This window comes from Notothenia rossii (assembly GCF_949606895.1).
Source record: "Notothenia rossii genome assembly, chromosome: 4".
Classification (NCBI taxonomy): Eukaryota; Metazoa; Chordata; class Actinopteri; order Perciformes; family Nototheniidae; genus Notothenia; species Notothenia rossii.
The window spans coordinates 75,798,290-75,817,586 of NC_136902.1; the positions used below are offsets into that span (position 1 = coordinate 75,798,290).

Genomic DNA, 19,297 nt, shown 5'->3' on the forward strand with positions numbered 1-19,297 from the left:
AAAACATTTGTGATCTTGCTAATGGCCTTTTCTGGAATCTATTTGTCTTTACTTTGCATCAATATCTGTCCTATAATGACCGGACATTGCAGATTGTTGCTATAAATAACAATCGCAATAGATTGAAAACAGTTATGTGAAATTGGGCATATTCACACAGTATGATAAAAAACACATATCACTGCATGCCTCCTCACAGCAATTTGTGTGTACATTTTACATATCCTGAACCCGTGTTAAAAAAGCATGTCCTACTAAATGAGCATGCAAATACTGTAGCTACATCAATTAATCGCTTCATATATTGTTTCAAAATAATTATATTATAATACATTTTTCAATAAAAAACGTTATCTTTACAACATCTTAGAGACAAGGTGTTTGAAGTGGATTGGAAACATACAAATGTTTATTATGAAACAAGTGTAATTGGTTAAGTTATCCGGCTCAATCCAAATGCACAAACTTATATAACTGGATGTCTTTAAGACAATCACAGCGTTCCCCATCATCTAGATTCTAGTGTAGGCCTACTGCAGTAGAGCCACACCCTAGCATCAGCCAGCATTTAACGATTATAATTAATCAATGAACTAAATAGTTACAGTAGCCTAGGCCTCCATACTTTGTGTTTAAGGTATTGTCGTATTTATAATTTAAGAGTGTATTTAAAGTATAATATAATACTGGTGGTGCCTGTTTGTAAGACTGGAATTGGGAATAATTATGATGATGAATGCATTTTTTTACCACTAAAATACAGCAGCATATCTTTGATTCATGTGGTTTATAACTGGACTATTACAATTATTATTAACTTTTTCTGTCTGTACAAAGTAGTCCCGTAAATATGCCCGAATCAACAAAAACTGCGAGCCGGCACGCAAGACGCTCCGCTTCTGAAACGCACCCGGTGGGGTATGACGCTGTAGGAGGTCGGAACAAAACTGTGGCGCAGCCGTAACGCGGCGCAGACGGATCCAGTACAATCCCGGCGTAGCCTTCGCATTATCTTTTTTTTACTGCTTTCTGGTCAAATTCAAATAACGAAAACCGAGTGACGGACTAGTTTCGACTGGGTTATGGTATTACTGTAGTAGTAGTTGTCTTTGACGTTAACTGCAATGCATTTATTCCTGATCCGGCCGCAAAGCACCAGCCCAGTAATCAAACCACCAATTACAATGAAGCAAGTGTAATTTTCAAAAGTATAGCTAGCTAGTTAGCTGTTAATTTCTTCTTAAAAGGTGGTTATACAAACATTTTTCATGGCAAACATAACAAAAAACCTGCATTGGATCACAGCTGGTGCCTTTGCTAGTATCGAGTCACCGGATACATGTACAGGAGGGTCCCGTGAGCAGAGACTGGAGCCGAGCCGGGCAGTAACGACATCAGACAGCTGGCTGATAGTGCTGGGAATCTGCCATACATTAGGCCTACTGCTACTGACTTGGGAGATAGAGGAAGCGACCCGTCTCAGCCCACCCTGCCGGACTATCCGAAAACTTCATCTGATAACTTCAAAACCTACACACTGAATACAGCAAAGATGCAGAAACTGTGTCCTGTTTTCTGTGCATGCAGTTTCAGTGCAACAGAAGAGATGAATGATGTTTATGATGCCACTGCCAAGCGTCGCATATTGTTGCATTAAGTTTAAGGTAAGATAATGAGTTGAAGTTATAAGCTGCCACATAATTATATTTTAATTACATTTAATAACTTTTAGTTCAATATGCTTATACTATTAAACACTAATGACGATCTCTACCAGCTCGGTTACATTTGCTATAAAAACATAACCAAAAGTTAAAAGCATTTTAACCTGTGCGAATTGGGTTTGTCAAACCACTCACCAGAGCCTATTTTTAAATTAAACTTTGTGGTTGGCTTAATTTGTCTCTGTTTCATTTTTTAAATAATTTTGTGATGGAAACTTATCCTACATAACATGTTTATTGAATAGTTCTACTTCAAATGCTAAGCTAACGTTAGCTTATCAGTTTAGCAGGTGTAGTTCTGTTACAGTAGCAGTCATTTCATTTTACTCTGGTTTGTTGAAGTGTCTAAAGGAAACAGTTTTGTAATGCACAACACCTCTACTAAGTAATGTTGACAATTTTATTAAAGGCAACAAAGGGGAATTTATTTAATTGTAGAGTTTGTAATTACTTAATTTGTATGTTGTAAGACTTGATGAAGTGATTTGTCAATCAGTATTTCTGATAAGAATTGGTAAACTACATAATAACGTTTCTAAAACTGACCTTCGTAAAAACTGTGGGGGTAGATTTAGGACAAGGCAGGGTTGGTAGTTTTGTTTGGATTTACTATTGTTATGAAAACATATTATTTTCTTAAACAGGTCTGAGGAAAACGTTGGAGGCTTCTGGAGAGGGAGTGTAAGAACCTGAAGCTGTCTGTTATTTGATTAAAGGGATGCACACTACAGAAGCACTACAGAAGCAAATGACAGGCAAAAAAAATGAAACTATGTGGAACTTTGCATCTCTTTAATGTATTAATCTTATTTTATACCTGCTGTTTTAGCCCAGCCCATTTTCAATATAAAAAGTAAACACTTAAAAAAATCACACCTGATTTTAATAAAACAACCATGCCCTGTTCATTTCCTCAGGAAATGCATATAGTCCAGGAGCATGGGGAAACCTTGTTTCGTCTGATAACGTTTTTTTCTCTGCTGTTTCTTGTAGCTTGGGGGTACCTCTTCAAAATCCAACAGGGTGCCCGGTGATATCCCTTGAGCATTTTCGGATATTAATCCCTGTATGCCCAAAATTCCCAAATCCCTGAAAAATAACGTTTTATGAGATTTCATGCAAAATTCTCAAACTAAATGCACCAAATGTTCTTTCTCCCATGTTTATTCATAAATGAGGTCAAGCGTTCCAAATTAATGACTATTAACCCTTTTATGCCAGCTTTTCATGTCACGTCTAACACATGTTGTCACCATTTCATCTAAAGTGTAATATACCCTGTGATTATGTCATTAAACCATAATTGCAAGATTTTGTTACATACGTATTCTGCCTCCAGATTGTATTTGGCAAGATGTATGTGGCACTATTGTCCCTCCAACTGCCAGTGTAGACAGTGCTGTAAAGATTGGAGAGGCAATGTTAGAACAATTTGAAAAGACCTGGCTAGAGGGATTTTACAACACCATCTCAAGCAAAGTGAAGACCATGGCAACAACAACCAAATCCATCAAAATTGGCGACTCCAAAATATATGACCTAAATGTGATCTATTCGAGGACCATTGCACTGTTCTCTAGCGACCACGATGTTGACGTGAAGGATGTCCTCGCCTATGAGCTGGCACCAGTCCCAACTGCCATGTTCACAGAGGACGGAATGCGAATTTGTAAAGCCAAGTCCACACTGAAGAAGTCACTCCAGGTTGAAGTCTCCAGGAGGAATGCCGGTGATGCAGATGTCACTGTCATTGATGGATCAGCACTTCTTTGGACCATACACTGGCCAGCTGATGGTACTGTCGCTGATTTTATCGATAATGTTAAAACACAGCTGATTTCATACCTGTCAGAGAGTGACGTCTACCTCATCTTTGACAGATACTATGATTACAGTATCAAGTCTGTCACCAGAGATGTCAGGGAGGCAGTGGTCAATAGGAAACATCATCTCCTCCTATCAACTAAGCTACCAGCCCAGAAGGTTGTCTTGTCATCCATTGAAAACAAGAAACAGCTCAATCTATTACCATTTAAGGAACTGACCGAAGACAGGTTTTTCCATCTACGGGGCACAAACAAACACAAGTTGGTGGTGACAGGGGAGGACTCATGCCCCATCGAGATCAGGATGGAAGAAAGAAGGAGCCGATATGAGCTAGAAAATCAGAATGGAAGAAGCTGACACCATCATTGTCCAACAAGTCCTGGGGTGTGCTGGAGAAGCCCATCAAATCTCTGTGGTTTCTGATGACACAGATGTGTTCGTCCTACTACTTCACCCTTACCATCAGGCAGGACTGGATGTACCACTCATCATGGAATCCTCCCGCAAGGAAAGAGCAATAGTGGACATCAAGGCGACACTGTCCAAGCATTCAGAAATTGTCGAGAACTTTTTACCAGCCCATGCCATATTGACACTGTAGCGTCTTACTATGGGTTGGGAAAAGGCTCTGTCATCAAAGTCCTGAAAGCTGGGTACGAACTATCAGCAACATGGATTCACCATTCCAGCAAGTCCTCTACCAAGCCACTGCCTTCATCTCTGCCTGTTATGGCATAAAGGAGAACACAGATATGTCACACACAAGTCTACTTGTCTGGGGGGAAATAATGGACAAGGACATATGTCTGCTCCAAACCTTGCTGCTCTACCACCAACAAATGAAGCCTTCATTGAGAATGTTAAGAGGGCCCACTTTCAGGCAATGTTGTGGCGAAATCTCAATGTAAACCTGCTGCCAGCACTGAACCCAGAGGAATTTGAATGGAAAAAAGATATGTGTAACAGGTCACTGATCCCAACCCATCTACAAGAAGATGCCAAACTTGTCCCAGATTACATTTTGGAGATGATCAGGTGCATGTAGCTGCAAGAGTGAGACCCCTTGCAACTCCAAGAAGTGCAGTTGTAAAGTGCATGGTTTGCCATGCACAATGTTCTGTGCATGTTTCAGGGTGGGTTGCTCAAGATCCTAACACTAGATGATCATCAGCAATATTTGTAATGTGTCATTTCTATTTGATAATGAGCAACAATCTGCTTGCCTTTCCTTTTTGTTGTTGGCAATAAATGCCATGCAGTTGCTTGCATTGTCTTTGCAGAATTCACTGCACAAAAAAAGTATGTTTTGCTGGGTCAGCTTGAAAGGGTTAATACTGTATGAACTAATTTAGAATACAATGCACTGTATGAATATACACATTGAGGAGGGCAAATGTGATGCAATTGATTTGAATATATTTCAATATTATTGCATAAATCCTTATCTTTCTGGGATTTGGGCGTGAAGGGGTTAATATCTGAAAATGCTAAAAGGTTATCAGTTGACACCCTGCTGTACTCCTATTGAATACACATTGGAGAAAGTAAATTGGGTGCATTTGATTTGAGTATTTTGCATGAAATCTCATAAATCCTTATTTTTCTGGGATTTTGGCGTTTTGGCCATGACGGGGTTAATATCCAAAAATGCTCAAGGGATATCACTGGGCACCCTCCTGTATTTTGAAGAGGTACCCCCAAGCTACAAGAAACAGCAGGAAAAAAAAATCAGATGAAACAAGGTTCATCCAAAAATCAGGCTTTGGCTCCTGGACTAATAGTGTATGTAGACAGTTTTTAAGTAGGATCGTAACAGAATACGTGTTTTTGCAGGATCAACTGTAAGTCCCCTCTCCCTCATCCTCCACTTTGCACCAAAGCACAATGGGTAGCCTTCCTTTGCATGTAAAGCAGGTAAATATTATGTTGTTGTGAAGGAATGATGATGACACAAAATAATGCAGTCTAACACAGAAGCCCAAACCCAATTGAAAAAATGAGGTTTACAAAACATAATAAACTCCCACTAGTATACAAGTCTACTGCGTAGTCAAAATAACCATAAAGTTGAATCATCGCCTTTGTAACTGTTTAAAAGTATGCACTAAAGTTCAGGAAGATACAATATATTGCAGGGCTTTTGTGTATCAGACTGCATGAGCTTTACATTGGTTTACCTAAACTTAGAACTTAGTACTGTGTTTGATTATTCTCCCCTTTCAATCGTTAATGCCACATTTGGATGAATAATCGGTAACTGTGATGGTAAGGTGAGTTTTATAGTTGTCTGATTGAATGTCTGTACTGAACAAGTGCAACAGATTTCTACTTTAAATCTATCAAACATAAACATTTTGAAAACTTTGTGGACACTTGTCACTTGTAACACCCTTCTTTAAACCTTATTTCGACACTTTTTCCACCAAACAAGTAAACCAACAGTGACTGAAGGAGTGATTAAAACAGTACTGTAGATAGATGTCATTGTAAAGTGGGCTGTCCACTGACAATGACTCTAATAAAAAGCAGCACCAATACCATCACTCGCAGATAGCTGTAATGGACTCTAATTACTTCACCCTCTGCACAGTTCCATGAATGAAATAAAAACACTCTCCTACACCCGTAGAGGGAGGGTTGACAGCTTTAGACAAAACAATGGGAAAGCAGCCGGTATAATTTGGTAGAGATACTGTGGAGGGGACAGGAAACTAAGCTACGGACACAGGGGAGGGATGGAGGAAGAAAGTCTGATTGTTGAAAAGGCTACTACCGGGTCTTAGCCTTGGTTCCCTTTGCTCACAAAATAGCTCTGTTTTCTTGACTTTTCTTTGTGGTGTATGTCTAAAGAACTTTCTACTCCCTGCTGGAGTCTTATCTCTTTCACTTTACCGACCTGTCTTTATTCTGTTCATTTATCTCTTCCTGCCTCCCTCCTTTCTTCTTCTTCTGCTCTGTCCTTCTCTGTCAAAATGTCTTCCTGCTCCTCTCCTATCCTTACTTTCTCTCTCCCCATGACTTTATATACATATGCCATCTTTAATAACTGTAATATATACCGGGCTGCTAAATCCTAATAACTGCTACAGGATTTGATTTGTAGATTTGATTTGTTTTTGAAAATTATGTAACTTTTTTAGTTTTTATCTTTTTTTAGCATATTGTTTATTATATTATAACTTAGTACTTTTTTTGCATATTGTTGTGTTGTTTGTTTATTATATTATAACTTAGTACTTTTTTTAACGCATGTAAGATATGCAACACTAAGCTGTCTGTGGCTCTTTCCTGCTGTAACGCTGCAAATTTCCCCTCTGTGGGACTAATAAAGGTATTCTGATTCTGACTTAACCAGTTGAGCCCCGAGCCTGTTTTTCAGGCCTCAGACTCAAAAATGACATTCCCAGAACAATTGACTTATATATCTTCACTTCTAAAAAGGGTACATTTATAATCTTTTTTCTCAAAGCAATGATAAACCTGTGAGTTGGATGTAAAAAAGTCAGAATCAATATAGTTTGTTTTTATTTTAAAGTAAATTCAGATTGAACATAGTAAAAAAATGTATTCATTGTGTCCGTCCAAAAAATTACTTATAGTGAAAATCACCCTTGAATGATGGGATAGTAGACTAAAAGCTTTAGGAATCCAAACTATTACATATAATGAGTACCCGGTATCAAGATTGATGCGAAATAAGTGACATTTGACCTTTTTAGAGAGATTTAGAGAAAAACATACAATTCTGGGGTCATTTGGGTGGATTTTCCATTTCTTTGGCCCCCCTCGGTCGATTTTGATGATTGACACCTTTTTAACCGTTAGAGCCAATCGAATCGAGGGGAAGTTCCTAAAATACATCTAAACATTACCCATTGGTGAATAGAGTGAACAGAATGCCCAAAACCGGAAGCTGTCATACACTCTAGTAGCTAGCAGCTAATATGAAATCTCCGTTATTGACATAAAAATGGAATGATGGATTGTCAGCAGTCATTTCAAAGTGACAGACACATTGAACACAACCTTTGATCAGAAAACAACAAAGATAAGACGTTTTTAGCCGTTTTGGCTCCATAAAGCTAATTTTTGTTGTTTGTTGTTGTTTCGCCGCGAGTTCTGATCACTCAGTGATGATACTTATATGTCTGGAATCTGTGGAATCTCAGTTTGCTAATCCATATCTTGTTTGTGCAGATCCGATAAGTAATAAGGGTATTTTAACTGTGTATTTTCTGTGCTAAGTGCGTTAGCATGTTTTCGCTCAGGGCTAATTCAGAGCCTTTTTTATTACCCTTTTGTGTCGTTTAGCTAAAAATGGTTAATATTGTCTGATAGCTGAGTTTCTTCCCGTTAAGTGGGTATGACACATTCATAGTTTGTTAAATATTAAGATGCCCTCAGACGATGTTTCTTGCAAGATGTTGTTTTACCCCCACCCGCGGGGCCGTGGGGTTTAACTGGATAAACAGAAAATGAAGGCTTTGCCGTCCAAGGGAGATCTATTGCTTCTTTAAACCCTTTCATGGTTTCCCTTCGGTTTCTCTCAATGGTCCTCTCAACTCAGCCCCTCTTCCCTAGATAAGGCTGATAAGCCATCGGCTGAGTGTGGATGTGCGTGTGTGTGTCAGCATGCAGCATCTGAAGCTCTTTTGAATAGTCTGAGAAATATTCACTCCACCACTCTAACTTTAGCATAAAGGGACAGAGGTGAAGACAGAGGAATTACTTCAAGCCTGACTGACAGGTCTCACTGACTCTGTAAGGTTTCATGGATCGGGGAAAGATTCATTTGAACTGGCTGACTGGAGCTCCGGCCATTACCTTCAGATTGTTGGAGCATGCAGCACAGTCACAAAGCCATTTCTGATTTACTGCAAGTGTGTCTGGGTGTGCATGCATTGATTTGAGCGTGTTTTGCATGACGGAAATATCATACTTTATCACTGTATATAAACATTGACGTTTCATGACTTAATCTTCCAAAGTTGTGATCATACTGCACTGAAACTTAAATGTAATAGTTGAAATGTGAAGTGTTTTATACATCATTTTTGCAGGACAAAAGTCAAATCTATATGTGTTCATGTTCATGTGAGCTGTGCATGTGTCCTCTCACCACTTGCTGTAGCTGTGTGCCGGGCATCATGGCATTGGCAAGCTGCATCTGCTGGGCCAGCATTGCCATGTTTTTCTGCTGGATAAGGTTGTTCCTTCCATTGATCTCCAGTTGGGTCTTTAGGTGGGGAGGAGGATGCAGGTACTTACAGTTCTCCCTCGAACAACGGCCCTGATGGGGTGTGGTAGGAGGAGGAGGAAGTAGGACAGAGGTGAGGAGGATAAAGGAGGGAGGGATAGAGAATATAAAGGAGGGATAGGGAAATAGAGACATGGAAAGAGCATGATTAGAAAAGCGTTTCCTTTAACTGTTGCCTAATGTAAAGAAGTAATGAGCCTTGACCAAATTGGCTGCCCTCCGATTTAGTCGGCTCTGACCCGACATCCCTAACATCTGGGCCTGCCACTGGCTTTGTCGTAAAGAAGACTGATCAGCTCTGCTTTCTCTTCCCCCCTCATAAACCTAGCTCTGCGCTCGCTAACTTTCCCTTTTTTAAGACAAATTAAATATATTAATAATGATAATAATATATTTATTTATATATATATTTAATATATTTAATTACATGTTTTAATTATTTTTATTTTGAATACACACCATTAAATTGTTACATATTGTGAGACATTTGTAGTTGCTTACAATACAGACTGCATCAAAAATATTGACAAAATTAAATATAAATCAGCCCACAGAGAGTAAAAATATTGGCATTTTCTGGAAATGAAAATGTCAGAAATGGACTCAGCATCCTCAATAACCCCGAAAAACCACTCGGAAATTGTCCAAATCGGGCCAAGCCATCTTTTAGCTATTGTCCATAGCATAGGCTATAACGGTAATTAATGCTAATCAACACAACTAATTGTTCAATTTGCTCAACATAGCATCCGGCAGTTTCTTATGTGCTGGGGACCTGTACTATACATTTCTAACATAAAACGTTGGGGTACTCAACACTTCTCAGCTGGCAACCTGAATGCTGATTGTCGTAATTTGTACATCTTTGGTGCAGATTGTGTAAAAAAGTAACTCTTTTCGACTTTTTGCCAATAGCTCAATAGACGATGATGATACGTTAGGAAAATGCCTGGATTGACATCATTAATGAAAAAATACAACAACATATTTTTCCTGTTGATGGAGTAATCGATCAGTAGTCGACCAATGATTGTTTCTGTCTTTTCATATTCAAAAGGTATTTCTTCTTTATGTGAGACAAATGATGGTACAATGAAAGGAGGCACAAGTTCAAAACATTGGCAATATATATTTTTGTATAACCATAAAGACAAGAAAATAAAAGTAAAGACGAGCTTCTCAACTGAACTTCTGCTGAATTGTTGCTCTAACACAGAAAAGGGATTGTTTTGAATTTCAATCAGCCCATAAGACCCACAATCCTCTATTATTTCGCTTCTGAAGCTGTCCTTGTTGATACTTGACATGGTCCTCAATCACAATTGATTTCTGCCCAATCGAGACGAATGACTTATGTGTCAATACTTAACATTATTTCAGAAAAGAACAGGCTGAAGAAGCAATGGCGGATCAACAAAAGATTGAAGAAGACTTACAATAAACAAACACATCATAGCACTTCATCTGATATTTTGCTAGTGTCTGTAGACAGTGCAGTGTGGGTCTGGGTCCTCTGAGCTGTGGGCGATTATGTTCCTCCAGCAGCCAGCAGCCCGAGGGGAGTAGGAGGGAATGTAATTTACAGTCTCATAATGCCTGCGCCACTGAACACTCCCCCAGATATGTGAAATATTTTATATATCTCCTCCTCTTTTTTTGCTCTCCTTTTCCCCTTCATACCCTCTTGCCTCAATCCCCTGTACATTTCCATCCCCATACTGATTTTTTATTCTCCTCATCATGAATACAGAACAGTCAAGGTGCTTCTGTGATCTGTGCATGCAAACATGTTCACGCGTGTGTGAAAAGCTGAAGCACCCTCACTCTTCTTTTGTTGCTTCCACCCTTTCTTCTTTCTCGACTCAATCTTTGCTCGTCAAAATGAATCCTCCAATGCGTCTTTTCCTATTACTTCTTTATAGTCATCTATTTTCAAGGGATGGGGAAAACAACCCGGGGACAACTACACAGTAGCACCTCCCATGGGGAATTAAAGATTGGCTGTCATGCTTCAGCTTATCTCAGTGAGATTATCTGGTACCCATTTCTGCCCACTATGACACCTGCTTTCATAAACCAACACATGCACTCTTCCGACTCTTCCTCTATTCTTCCCAGCCCCCCCTTATTCTTTCTCTATCTCGCCTCTCTCTATCTCTCATCTTATCTTTATTTCCGCATGCAGTATGTTCTGCCTAGCTACAGCAGGAAATATACTTTCTATTGGAGAGCAGCACAATGTCAAGAGTTCTTCCATTTTCATTGGCTGAGAGCTGAAAGTAATAGCACTCCCAGCATGCTGATTGGCCTATGAGGAACACATTAGCAGTGCTTACTCTGTCTACACCCCAGTGAGTGACTATTGATCAGCGCTAATTGGTTAATGTCTTTTGATTTACAATGCCACTTTCCCCCTGGGTGACTAGACTCTAAAGGCCCAGACACACCAAACTGACACCAAAGAACACGTCCCGACGGACCCGATTGTTGTGTCGCCTCACGTCTCCTGCATCTTGGCCAACAGTAACACCAGAACTCACCGCAAAGACTTCAGCCGACGGCCTTTAGCCGACAGCCTACCGATACAACATGTTGAATCGGCGGCGGAAGGTGTCGGCACGGCCGAAAAGACACGACGGTGCAGGACACACCAAACTGAGTAGGGCGACAGGACGCTCATCGACGACCAGACATCTATCGACGCCGAAAATCAGCCCAGTGTGTCCGGACCTTAACAACTCCAGCTGTGAGTGTATGTGCCTGTTGGATTCACTGTGACAGTTGAAAGCAATCTCTTTATTGATTTGCAATGGTCAACTTTAAGGCAGCTATATATTCAATATGTGTGTTATTTATATCATTTTTTTATATCATTTTTATAGCAAATTTGACTTAGCGTCTACAGAATGTGTGGTATAATATTATTATATATCATATATCATATTTCTGATATTTTAACATAAGTCAATCTGTGTTGGTTATAGTGAAGAGCTCAAACCTTTTCAACTGTTATGTTTAATGCAACAACATTTTTGAAATAATGTGGTTTGCACCAACAACCCTTAATAAAGAAATTGTCAAATTAAAGGAAGTTTAATTTCCATCATTTGAAAACCCTTTTACTGAATTAATTTTTAGAAATTGAATCAGAATAATAAATGTTCTTGTCCTGATATATCAGTTGTAGAATACCACAGTGGGATGAATTTGCTCATAATATAGTGCAATCTAAAATTGATTATTTTGTTCCTTGGGGACAGACACCACCAAGGTGAAATTATAATTAGTATGCTTAGAGTAATGAGGATTTCCCTCAGCATTTCATCAGCTGCATTCAGAAAGGTCAGAGCGTTCACATACTGTAGTCATCATACCCCTCTGTTTTTACCATAGCCCCAGTATCTTTTGCAGTGTTGTCTGAACAGTTCAATCCTCCATGTTTAGTCCCCATTGATCAGTGCCTGGGATGCTTATGTCCTTGCTTTCCCTTCCCCTTTTCTCTGCTGTTCACGGCTGTCTAAACAGTCTCAGAATAGGTTCATTGTGATCCTGTCTGATCCAAAGCAGTGCTCCCTCTGCCTAAAAGTGTTGACTACCAGACTCCACTCTTGTTGACTCTGTTTTACCTTCACCTGTTTGCCAGTCCTCCGCCGAGACTCTAATAGGCTAGCATACTACGTCTGTTTGTCATGCATTCTCTCAATGTTTCCCTCCCATCCTACCTTTCAGGTCATTGTCTGGACTGATCAGTTTTCCCAGTGAGCCATTTCACCAAACGACATTAACATCCTTTTTTGTGAAAAGCCTTCACATACGGGGATCACCAAATATAGACTCTGAAACTTGAACCTTATTATTTTGCCAGGCTCTGGCTCTGGCAAGGCATAGTTTCAGTTGGCAAACCGCTTAAAGAAAGTGAACCAGCTGTCTCAGTCCCACTCTTAAGAGTATGTGTTTGCATGTGCACACAGGGGAATGGAGCATTCTGCACTTATAAATCAACTTAGCCTCATTACACCAGATACCTTTCAGCCATATGTCAACTCCTGAACACATATGCACACACACTGGCAGGCAGGCAGGCACACTATGCACATAAACACAGACACACATTCACTAATTCTTACTTTGGGGTGACATAATGGTGTTTTTGTTATAATTGAATAAAACAAAAACACTCGGCTACATATACATAAATGTATAAATACACAAAACACACACATGCTTATACATGTCCTCACCTTGAATAAACTTTAACTTGAATAACATCGGCAGCCTTTCCACTGCAGTTTCAAGTTTCACATGTGGCTGGTTCTGATTTTGGCAACAGCATGGTTTTATTCAGTATCACATAATCCTCTATGAAAAGGTTATATCAACAAGGCTGTCCAAAAAATACTGTAAGGCAGAACAGTTTGCACTTGATTTTCTTAACCCTTTTATCCCCACCCAAGTCGATCATTCTTACTAATACATTTATAACATGTACTTTTTTACATGTATTGTTTTTAAATGACAGTCTGTGAAAGTTCTTCTTGTTGATAGTCAGCTTACAGGTTGTGGTAAAAAGGCTAATCGTGATTTGGGAAATTTGCAATGTAAAATAGATAATGAAAGACAAGGTACACAAAATAAATCACATTTTCAGCAAAGCGGTCATACCCTAAAGACACATTTTTACAAGTGTCTTAGATGCTGGTCATTATCATTTAGTCAATCTTTTATCCATCTATTCATTCATTCGTTTGGACTCAGAAAGCATAAGCTCAACTGCTTTATCCTGTTTTTTTTTTTAATTATCTATTTGATTGAAATCATTGAAACTAAATAGTAAGGAAGACCTGTTGTTAAGGGTCTCAAACTATGGTTGTTTATACCTTTGCTCCTATTTTGTGTATTTGTCTACTCCATACCACACTGTTGTCTGGAGTGAATAAAACTGAATTTGTAACCATATTTGCTAATTTATGGTCAAGATACGTTGGATCACATAATAATGAAGTCATTGACTCGTTTTCTTTTGTGTGTGTGGTTTTGCATTGTGGAACTATATGATGAAAACCTGTCTTATTCGTAGCCTGTGATACTTTGGCAGCTCTCTGAAGAATGTGTCTATGGAGTCCCATAATAAAAACTGTGACCAAATTCCAGTCACGAACTGGCAACAGAGACAAAAACAATACCAGAAGAAAGGAAAGGTAGACAGTGAGAGAGGGTTATAAAAACAGAGAGGGAGATTAATATGAATCAAAGCAGTCTGTCTGGCTGATTTCAGCAGTCTCCACTGGCATAAATCTACATCCACAAAGGGTTGAATGGCGCATATCTTTCCACTAGACTGTGTCCCATGTTCTCTCCAGTAATCAGTCATTGATTTGTAAATTATCATTTCATCTACCTGTCAAGAATGAGTCATTCCCATTTGACCACACATAATTCAAAAGCCTCTGATGTTTTACCCATTCTCTCTCTGCATACGCTGTGTCTCAGCTCCCTTCAGACTACCAAATACCGTGACCAGTGTAACAACTGTAGAGCTCGAGTCTGGACAGCCACCGTCCCATACCCTTGTGCTGCATTATTTATTCCGCCTCACCCTCCTGCTACCAAAGACAACCATCAGTCAGTAAAATGCCTTCTGGCTGATGGGAATGATGAAACTACATAAGCACACACACATTTGCTCTCTTGACCAAAGGTTCTTGTTGGCAAGCACACGTCCGACAAATTATGACATCAGACACAGCACAAAGAACGGCCTGTCTGAGGACTGAGCGTGCTGCCAGACTAGCCAATAACAAACAGACTCACTCACCAAAATACACATGAATATAGCACATTTATTAGGCAATCACTGAACTAGTATGCCACATTTTGAAAGAAAACCTGAAGTCATCAGGGAAAAACATCCTGTGATCTTTGTCTCTTCTTTCTCCATCTCACGGTGTGCCACTGCTAATACTTGATGTTTTTAAGTCTCATTATCTCTTTCCAATCATTTATCAAATCTGGAACACCCCTTCCGCATTGGTATAATAGCCTGGATCAGTTAATGACTTTAAAACCTAATTTAACTGGGCTGAAGGAGAAGCCTTAGAGACAGTGACAAAGATAGATAAAGGCTCCAGAATCATAGACAATGATAGACAGAAGTGACACAGCACAGCTATAGAGACAGTAACTGAAATAAAACAGCTGATGAATCCACAGAAAAACACTTCTCAGAAAAAAGTGAAGTTCCTTTATGTCACAAATGACGCCAAGTCTGCAGAAAGCTTTTAGCCGTAGTGCTCAATTAGCCATAACACCAATTACAGCTTCCAAAAGCACTACTTAGCCTGGCAATGTGTTAGCATGCTCTGGGTGGATGCGGGAACAAAATCGTTAGCACAGGAAGCTAACAATGGAGCAAAATCATTAGCTTTCATGGCTAATAACAGGAGTCTGCCACCGTCAGCTGGGCTGTTTCTTCCTTGTTATTCACTTTAAGGCTATGCATGGCAGAAATGTCTGGTTCAAGTTACCCATGTTTAACTTGTATTTAACTGTTTTCCATGGTTAGTTAAAGGATCAGTAAACTAAGGTGAATATAAAACAGTTATGTATGAACTTGAACAGGTATTCACAACTAACATTAATTCACATAAATTACCGGCCACTTTTGCAACCGTTTTTTTATTTTCCTAATATGACCTTCATTGTATGATAGCAACATAAAGCTTGTATCGACATGGTTGATCTCTGGTTTTCATAGCTGCGTACCATAGCATTTTCTTCCCACTAGTTTTTAATATAGTCATAAATAATTTAAGTGCCAGCTGTTTTATTGTCACAACATACATTATTTAGTTATTCTCTTAAGCAAAGTCATTTCAGATTTCCAAAGGTGTGCAATACTCAAAAACTCCATCTCAAGCACTTCCAGATTTCACAGTGGTGCTGCCATGAACCGATAATGACTGTTGCTGAATGCTTTGGACGTGAACATCCCCCATTGTTAGAAAAGTCAGTTAATAGTCAGTTGTTATAATCCCACTCCCTAGACAAGAAGACAAGCACTATAAAACCAGATGGATTTGGTAAAAGTCATTTTTTTCATTAAAATCATTTATTGGACTGGTCTTAGGTAACTTAAATACAAATTGTACTTATTACAAATAGCAAAGGAGACAAATTACAAAGGAAAAATAACCAGCTTGAATCTGTTAAATAAATGCAACTAAAAGATGACTACAAAATTAAACTAAAAAAGGGACCCCATACACTACATGCTTACACCGTAAAGGGTAAATCACACGGGTCAGGTGCTGTCCAAGGGCATAATAATTAGCTTCTAAAAGAAAAGAAGTTGGTGGTAAAGGGATTAAATGTAATGCCAAAGTCACTGAGTCAGCAGCTGATCCTCCTTTTAATCTTTGCTAACCATCGTGGGAGACCAAGCTCCTATAATGACCCCGCTGCAGTCATATAGCAAACTTGTTCATTTATAGGTTGCCTGTAAAATCAGCTTGAAATGTACAGTAAGTTGAAAAGAGAGTCTCTACAGCTTATCTCTGTCTGTGGGTGCAATATAGGTGGCAAGTGTTGTCCTGGCTCCTGTGGGAATGTCATTGTAAAATGTGTATGGCAAAGCCTCTAATTAGCTTTGCTCCTATTAGACCTACAACGCTATCTCCCCCTAAAACACACACACACACACACACACACACACACACACACACACACACACACACACACACACACACACACACACACACACACACACACACACACTGATGTAGAGAGCCACAGCCCCTGAGATCTGGCCCTTCTTCTCCATTTCTCTTTCAATTAACCCTCTTTCTCTATCCTCTTATTTGTTCATCTTTGCCTTCCTCTTTCCTTCACTCTGAACATAAGCATTCTCCATTGACATTATCTGAAGTTTTGTCTAAATAAGCTTTTCTCTTCCATTCAATGGCCGAAGCAGACCCATTAAAACTGTCTTAACGGAAGACTGGTGAATAGGCAGACAGGATTCAACAGCTTTTAGGCCTAATTATTTTCTGCCCATCTTTGTAACGCTCATTCTGCAGATATATGAGTCTGAATGGCTGCTGGGAATAGACCTCTTCTAAATCTCCCCCTTTTTTCACATCATGATCTTTCCCTAATGTCACTCTTTCCTTAAATTGCTTTTCACCCAATGTCATTGTGTGTTCAATCAAGAGATGGAGAACATTTAAATACAAATCTTAATTTGAAGACAGAGTGAACAATTGAAGATGAAGTTGTGAATGAACAAAAGATGCTCACTGGCAGCTGCCTTTGGTTTGTACTGTGATCTTTAGCAGCTACTCTAAATGCATCCAATGTGAAAACAAAAGACTCTGTTGGTATCAAGCACTCGGCTGATTTCAGTGTAAAAAACGCATGAGTGGACACAAACAACAAGACGCAGCCGCATGAGTGAACAGAAATGTGTATAATCACTGTTTTGTATGTTGATCTTAGGATGGATTCAGTTTCAAAAGAATCATTTTTTTCTCCTGATTAAGCAAGTCAGTATGAAATGCATTCGAGTCATTGGGCTGGAATGTTTTGTTTTATACCACGTCTGATGACTCATGGAGGACGTGGCAGACAATCACAAGACCACACTCTGAAGCTCTCAACTCACAAAAAGAGAGAAAATTGTCAGACGGAAGTAGAGACATCTTTTGTTGGATGCACACATGCTACATTTCTGCACTTATACATAGTGTCACACACTCTTATTCTACTCCAACGAAGGGCATCACTCTACTGGCATCAGCAGCTAGTGTCATTGCTGCGAGGTTAACGCAGATAAGAGAGGATTAGCATTCATTACTCCATAAAGTGATGATACCCATGTGCAAGCACACAGAGCAATGCTCAGATACACACAGACACAGGCCATTTCTTCTCCATAGCCATTTCACATTTTCTCTTCTACTGTATAAGACAAAGTATCAAAGCTAAAAACAAAGGGAAATTACAGTAATCTAGAGCTACAGCATGTAAACCAACAGCAACTTCAGAGCTGGAAGAAATTCTGCCTGACCCAAACAAATGAAGATAACAATTGATTGTTTAATTCATTGATATTTTCTATGACTTTTTTTTCATTGAAGACTCATCACAAATAACTGAGTACAGTGAACATGACATGTTTTTTGCCTCAGGACCACCACCACTGCATCGGACCATTCAGCAGGCACAATGCCATGTTCTCATAAAGATGCATAAAGAGACAGAAAGAAGGAGTAGACCTAGACAGAGTCATTTTAAGGTTAAGGATATATATTTTGGTGGTCTGTAGAAAAGCATGACAAAGTGTGTCTTAATTCCCTTCCACACACACGTACATAGACATAGACACACAAATACACTGTGCGACAGAGAAGAGGGCCATCATCACGTAGCGCCTTCGGGCTGCACACTCATCCACATTGATCTACATTGATCAAAGTTGGCTTGTACCACTTCAGCATAGAGCAGGGTGATCACCTTCCTTAAGCGTTTCTCTTAATGGATTCATCCGTTGTCACTGAGGCCACTGATACGTGGTGCGTGTGTATATAGGAGCCAGATTATAATTTGCAAGAGATAAAGGTCAGAAAACAAATGTGGTTTAAAATTCAAGTGAGGTTACACTGAAGCTTAAATATGCTTTGCATGAATACTCTGGTGGTAATCTCTGTTATTTAGATTACATATTTTGTGACATATAGTTCAGTACACATTAAACACGAGTAGGAAAGCTGCAGTGAGAAAGCGCTCTGGCAGACTCAACACAACACAGCGGCTCTATCTCTCTCTGATGGCTGAGCCTGATACCGCTGTAATCCAGTTAAAGCCTTTTGAGGAATGACAATGTCCAACAGCAAGCCCTGCGACATACACAATAACAATAAAGGGATATTACAGACATTCTTCAATCTAGCACGCAACAAACCACTCCTGTTCACCTCCACGCTGTTCTCCTCTGTTATTACTTTCTCTCCATCTGTCCATCACTGTCCATGTTACATCGTTTGATGTCTTTCCACCCATCCATCGTTCCCTTTCATTGCTGCATTCTCTTTTCCTCTTTAGCTGTAATCTGCCTGTTGACTCCACCTTCCTGTCTGTCAGTCTCTGAAGGGATCACGTTATTTGCCTCATATTAAATATCATGCTGATTCAATTACAGATGCCAGCATTTCCGCAACCAAATTGGCCTCTTAGGTCATTTACAAGAGAGCTATCTTTATCTTTGCATTTAACTTGCATGTTTCAGTAATGGTTGCTTGAAGATGGTCATTTAGGATTGATGTATCATCTTTTGGGAATGAGCATGCTAAACGCAGCAAAAAACATCCGCTCCATATTGGTGATCAAGGATCAATATTATATTGCATGGAGACAAAGTGCTGCTAAACAGTGTGGTTTCTGTTAATTTGCCCTCTTTTAAAAATGTGTCTCCCTCTCTATTTTCTCTCCTTCA

The 19,297-nt window shown here is 39.4% G+C and overlaps 1 protein-coding gene and 1 long non-coding RNA gene across 10 annotated transcripts in view; one reads left to right on the top strand and one right to left on the bottom strand.

Annotated features, from left to right (window-relative positions):
* LOC307035863 (muscleblind-like protein 1) overlaps nucleotides 1-19,297 on the bottom strand; it is a 124,609-nt gene that overhangs the window by 12,297 nt on the left and 93,015 nt on the right. For 7 of the 9 annotated variants that reach the window (XM_079675677.1, XM_079675676.1, XM_079675683.1 and 4 more), the window contains one exon: nucleotides 8,671-8,841. In XM_079675677.1, coding sequence (XP_079531803.1) covers nucleotides 8,671-8,841 — 171 coding nt within the window. Of the gene's footprint in view, nucleotides 1-8,670; nucleotides 8,842-10,244; nucleotides 10,356-12,530; nucleotides 12,650-19,297 lie in introns of those variants that run through there. The other 2 variants (XM_079675675.1, XM_079675682.1) reach the window with 2 other exon arrangements.
* LOC307035866 lies at nucleotides 98-12,024 on the top strand. The gene is made up of 4 exons (XR_013807229.1): nucleotides 98-1,664; nucleotides 2,369-2,405; nucleotides 5,385-5,465; nucleotides 11,235-12,024. It is a non-coding gene; the product is annotated as an uncharacterized lncRNA (long non-coding RNA).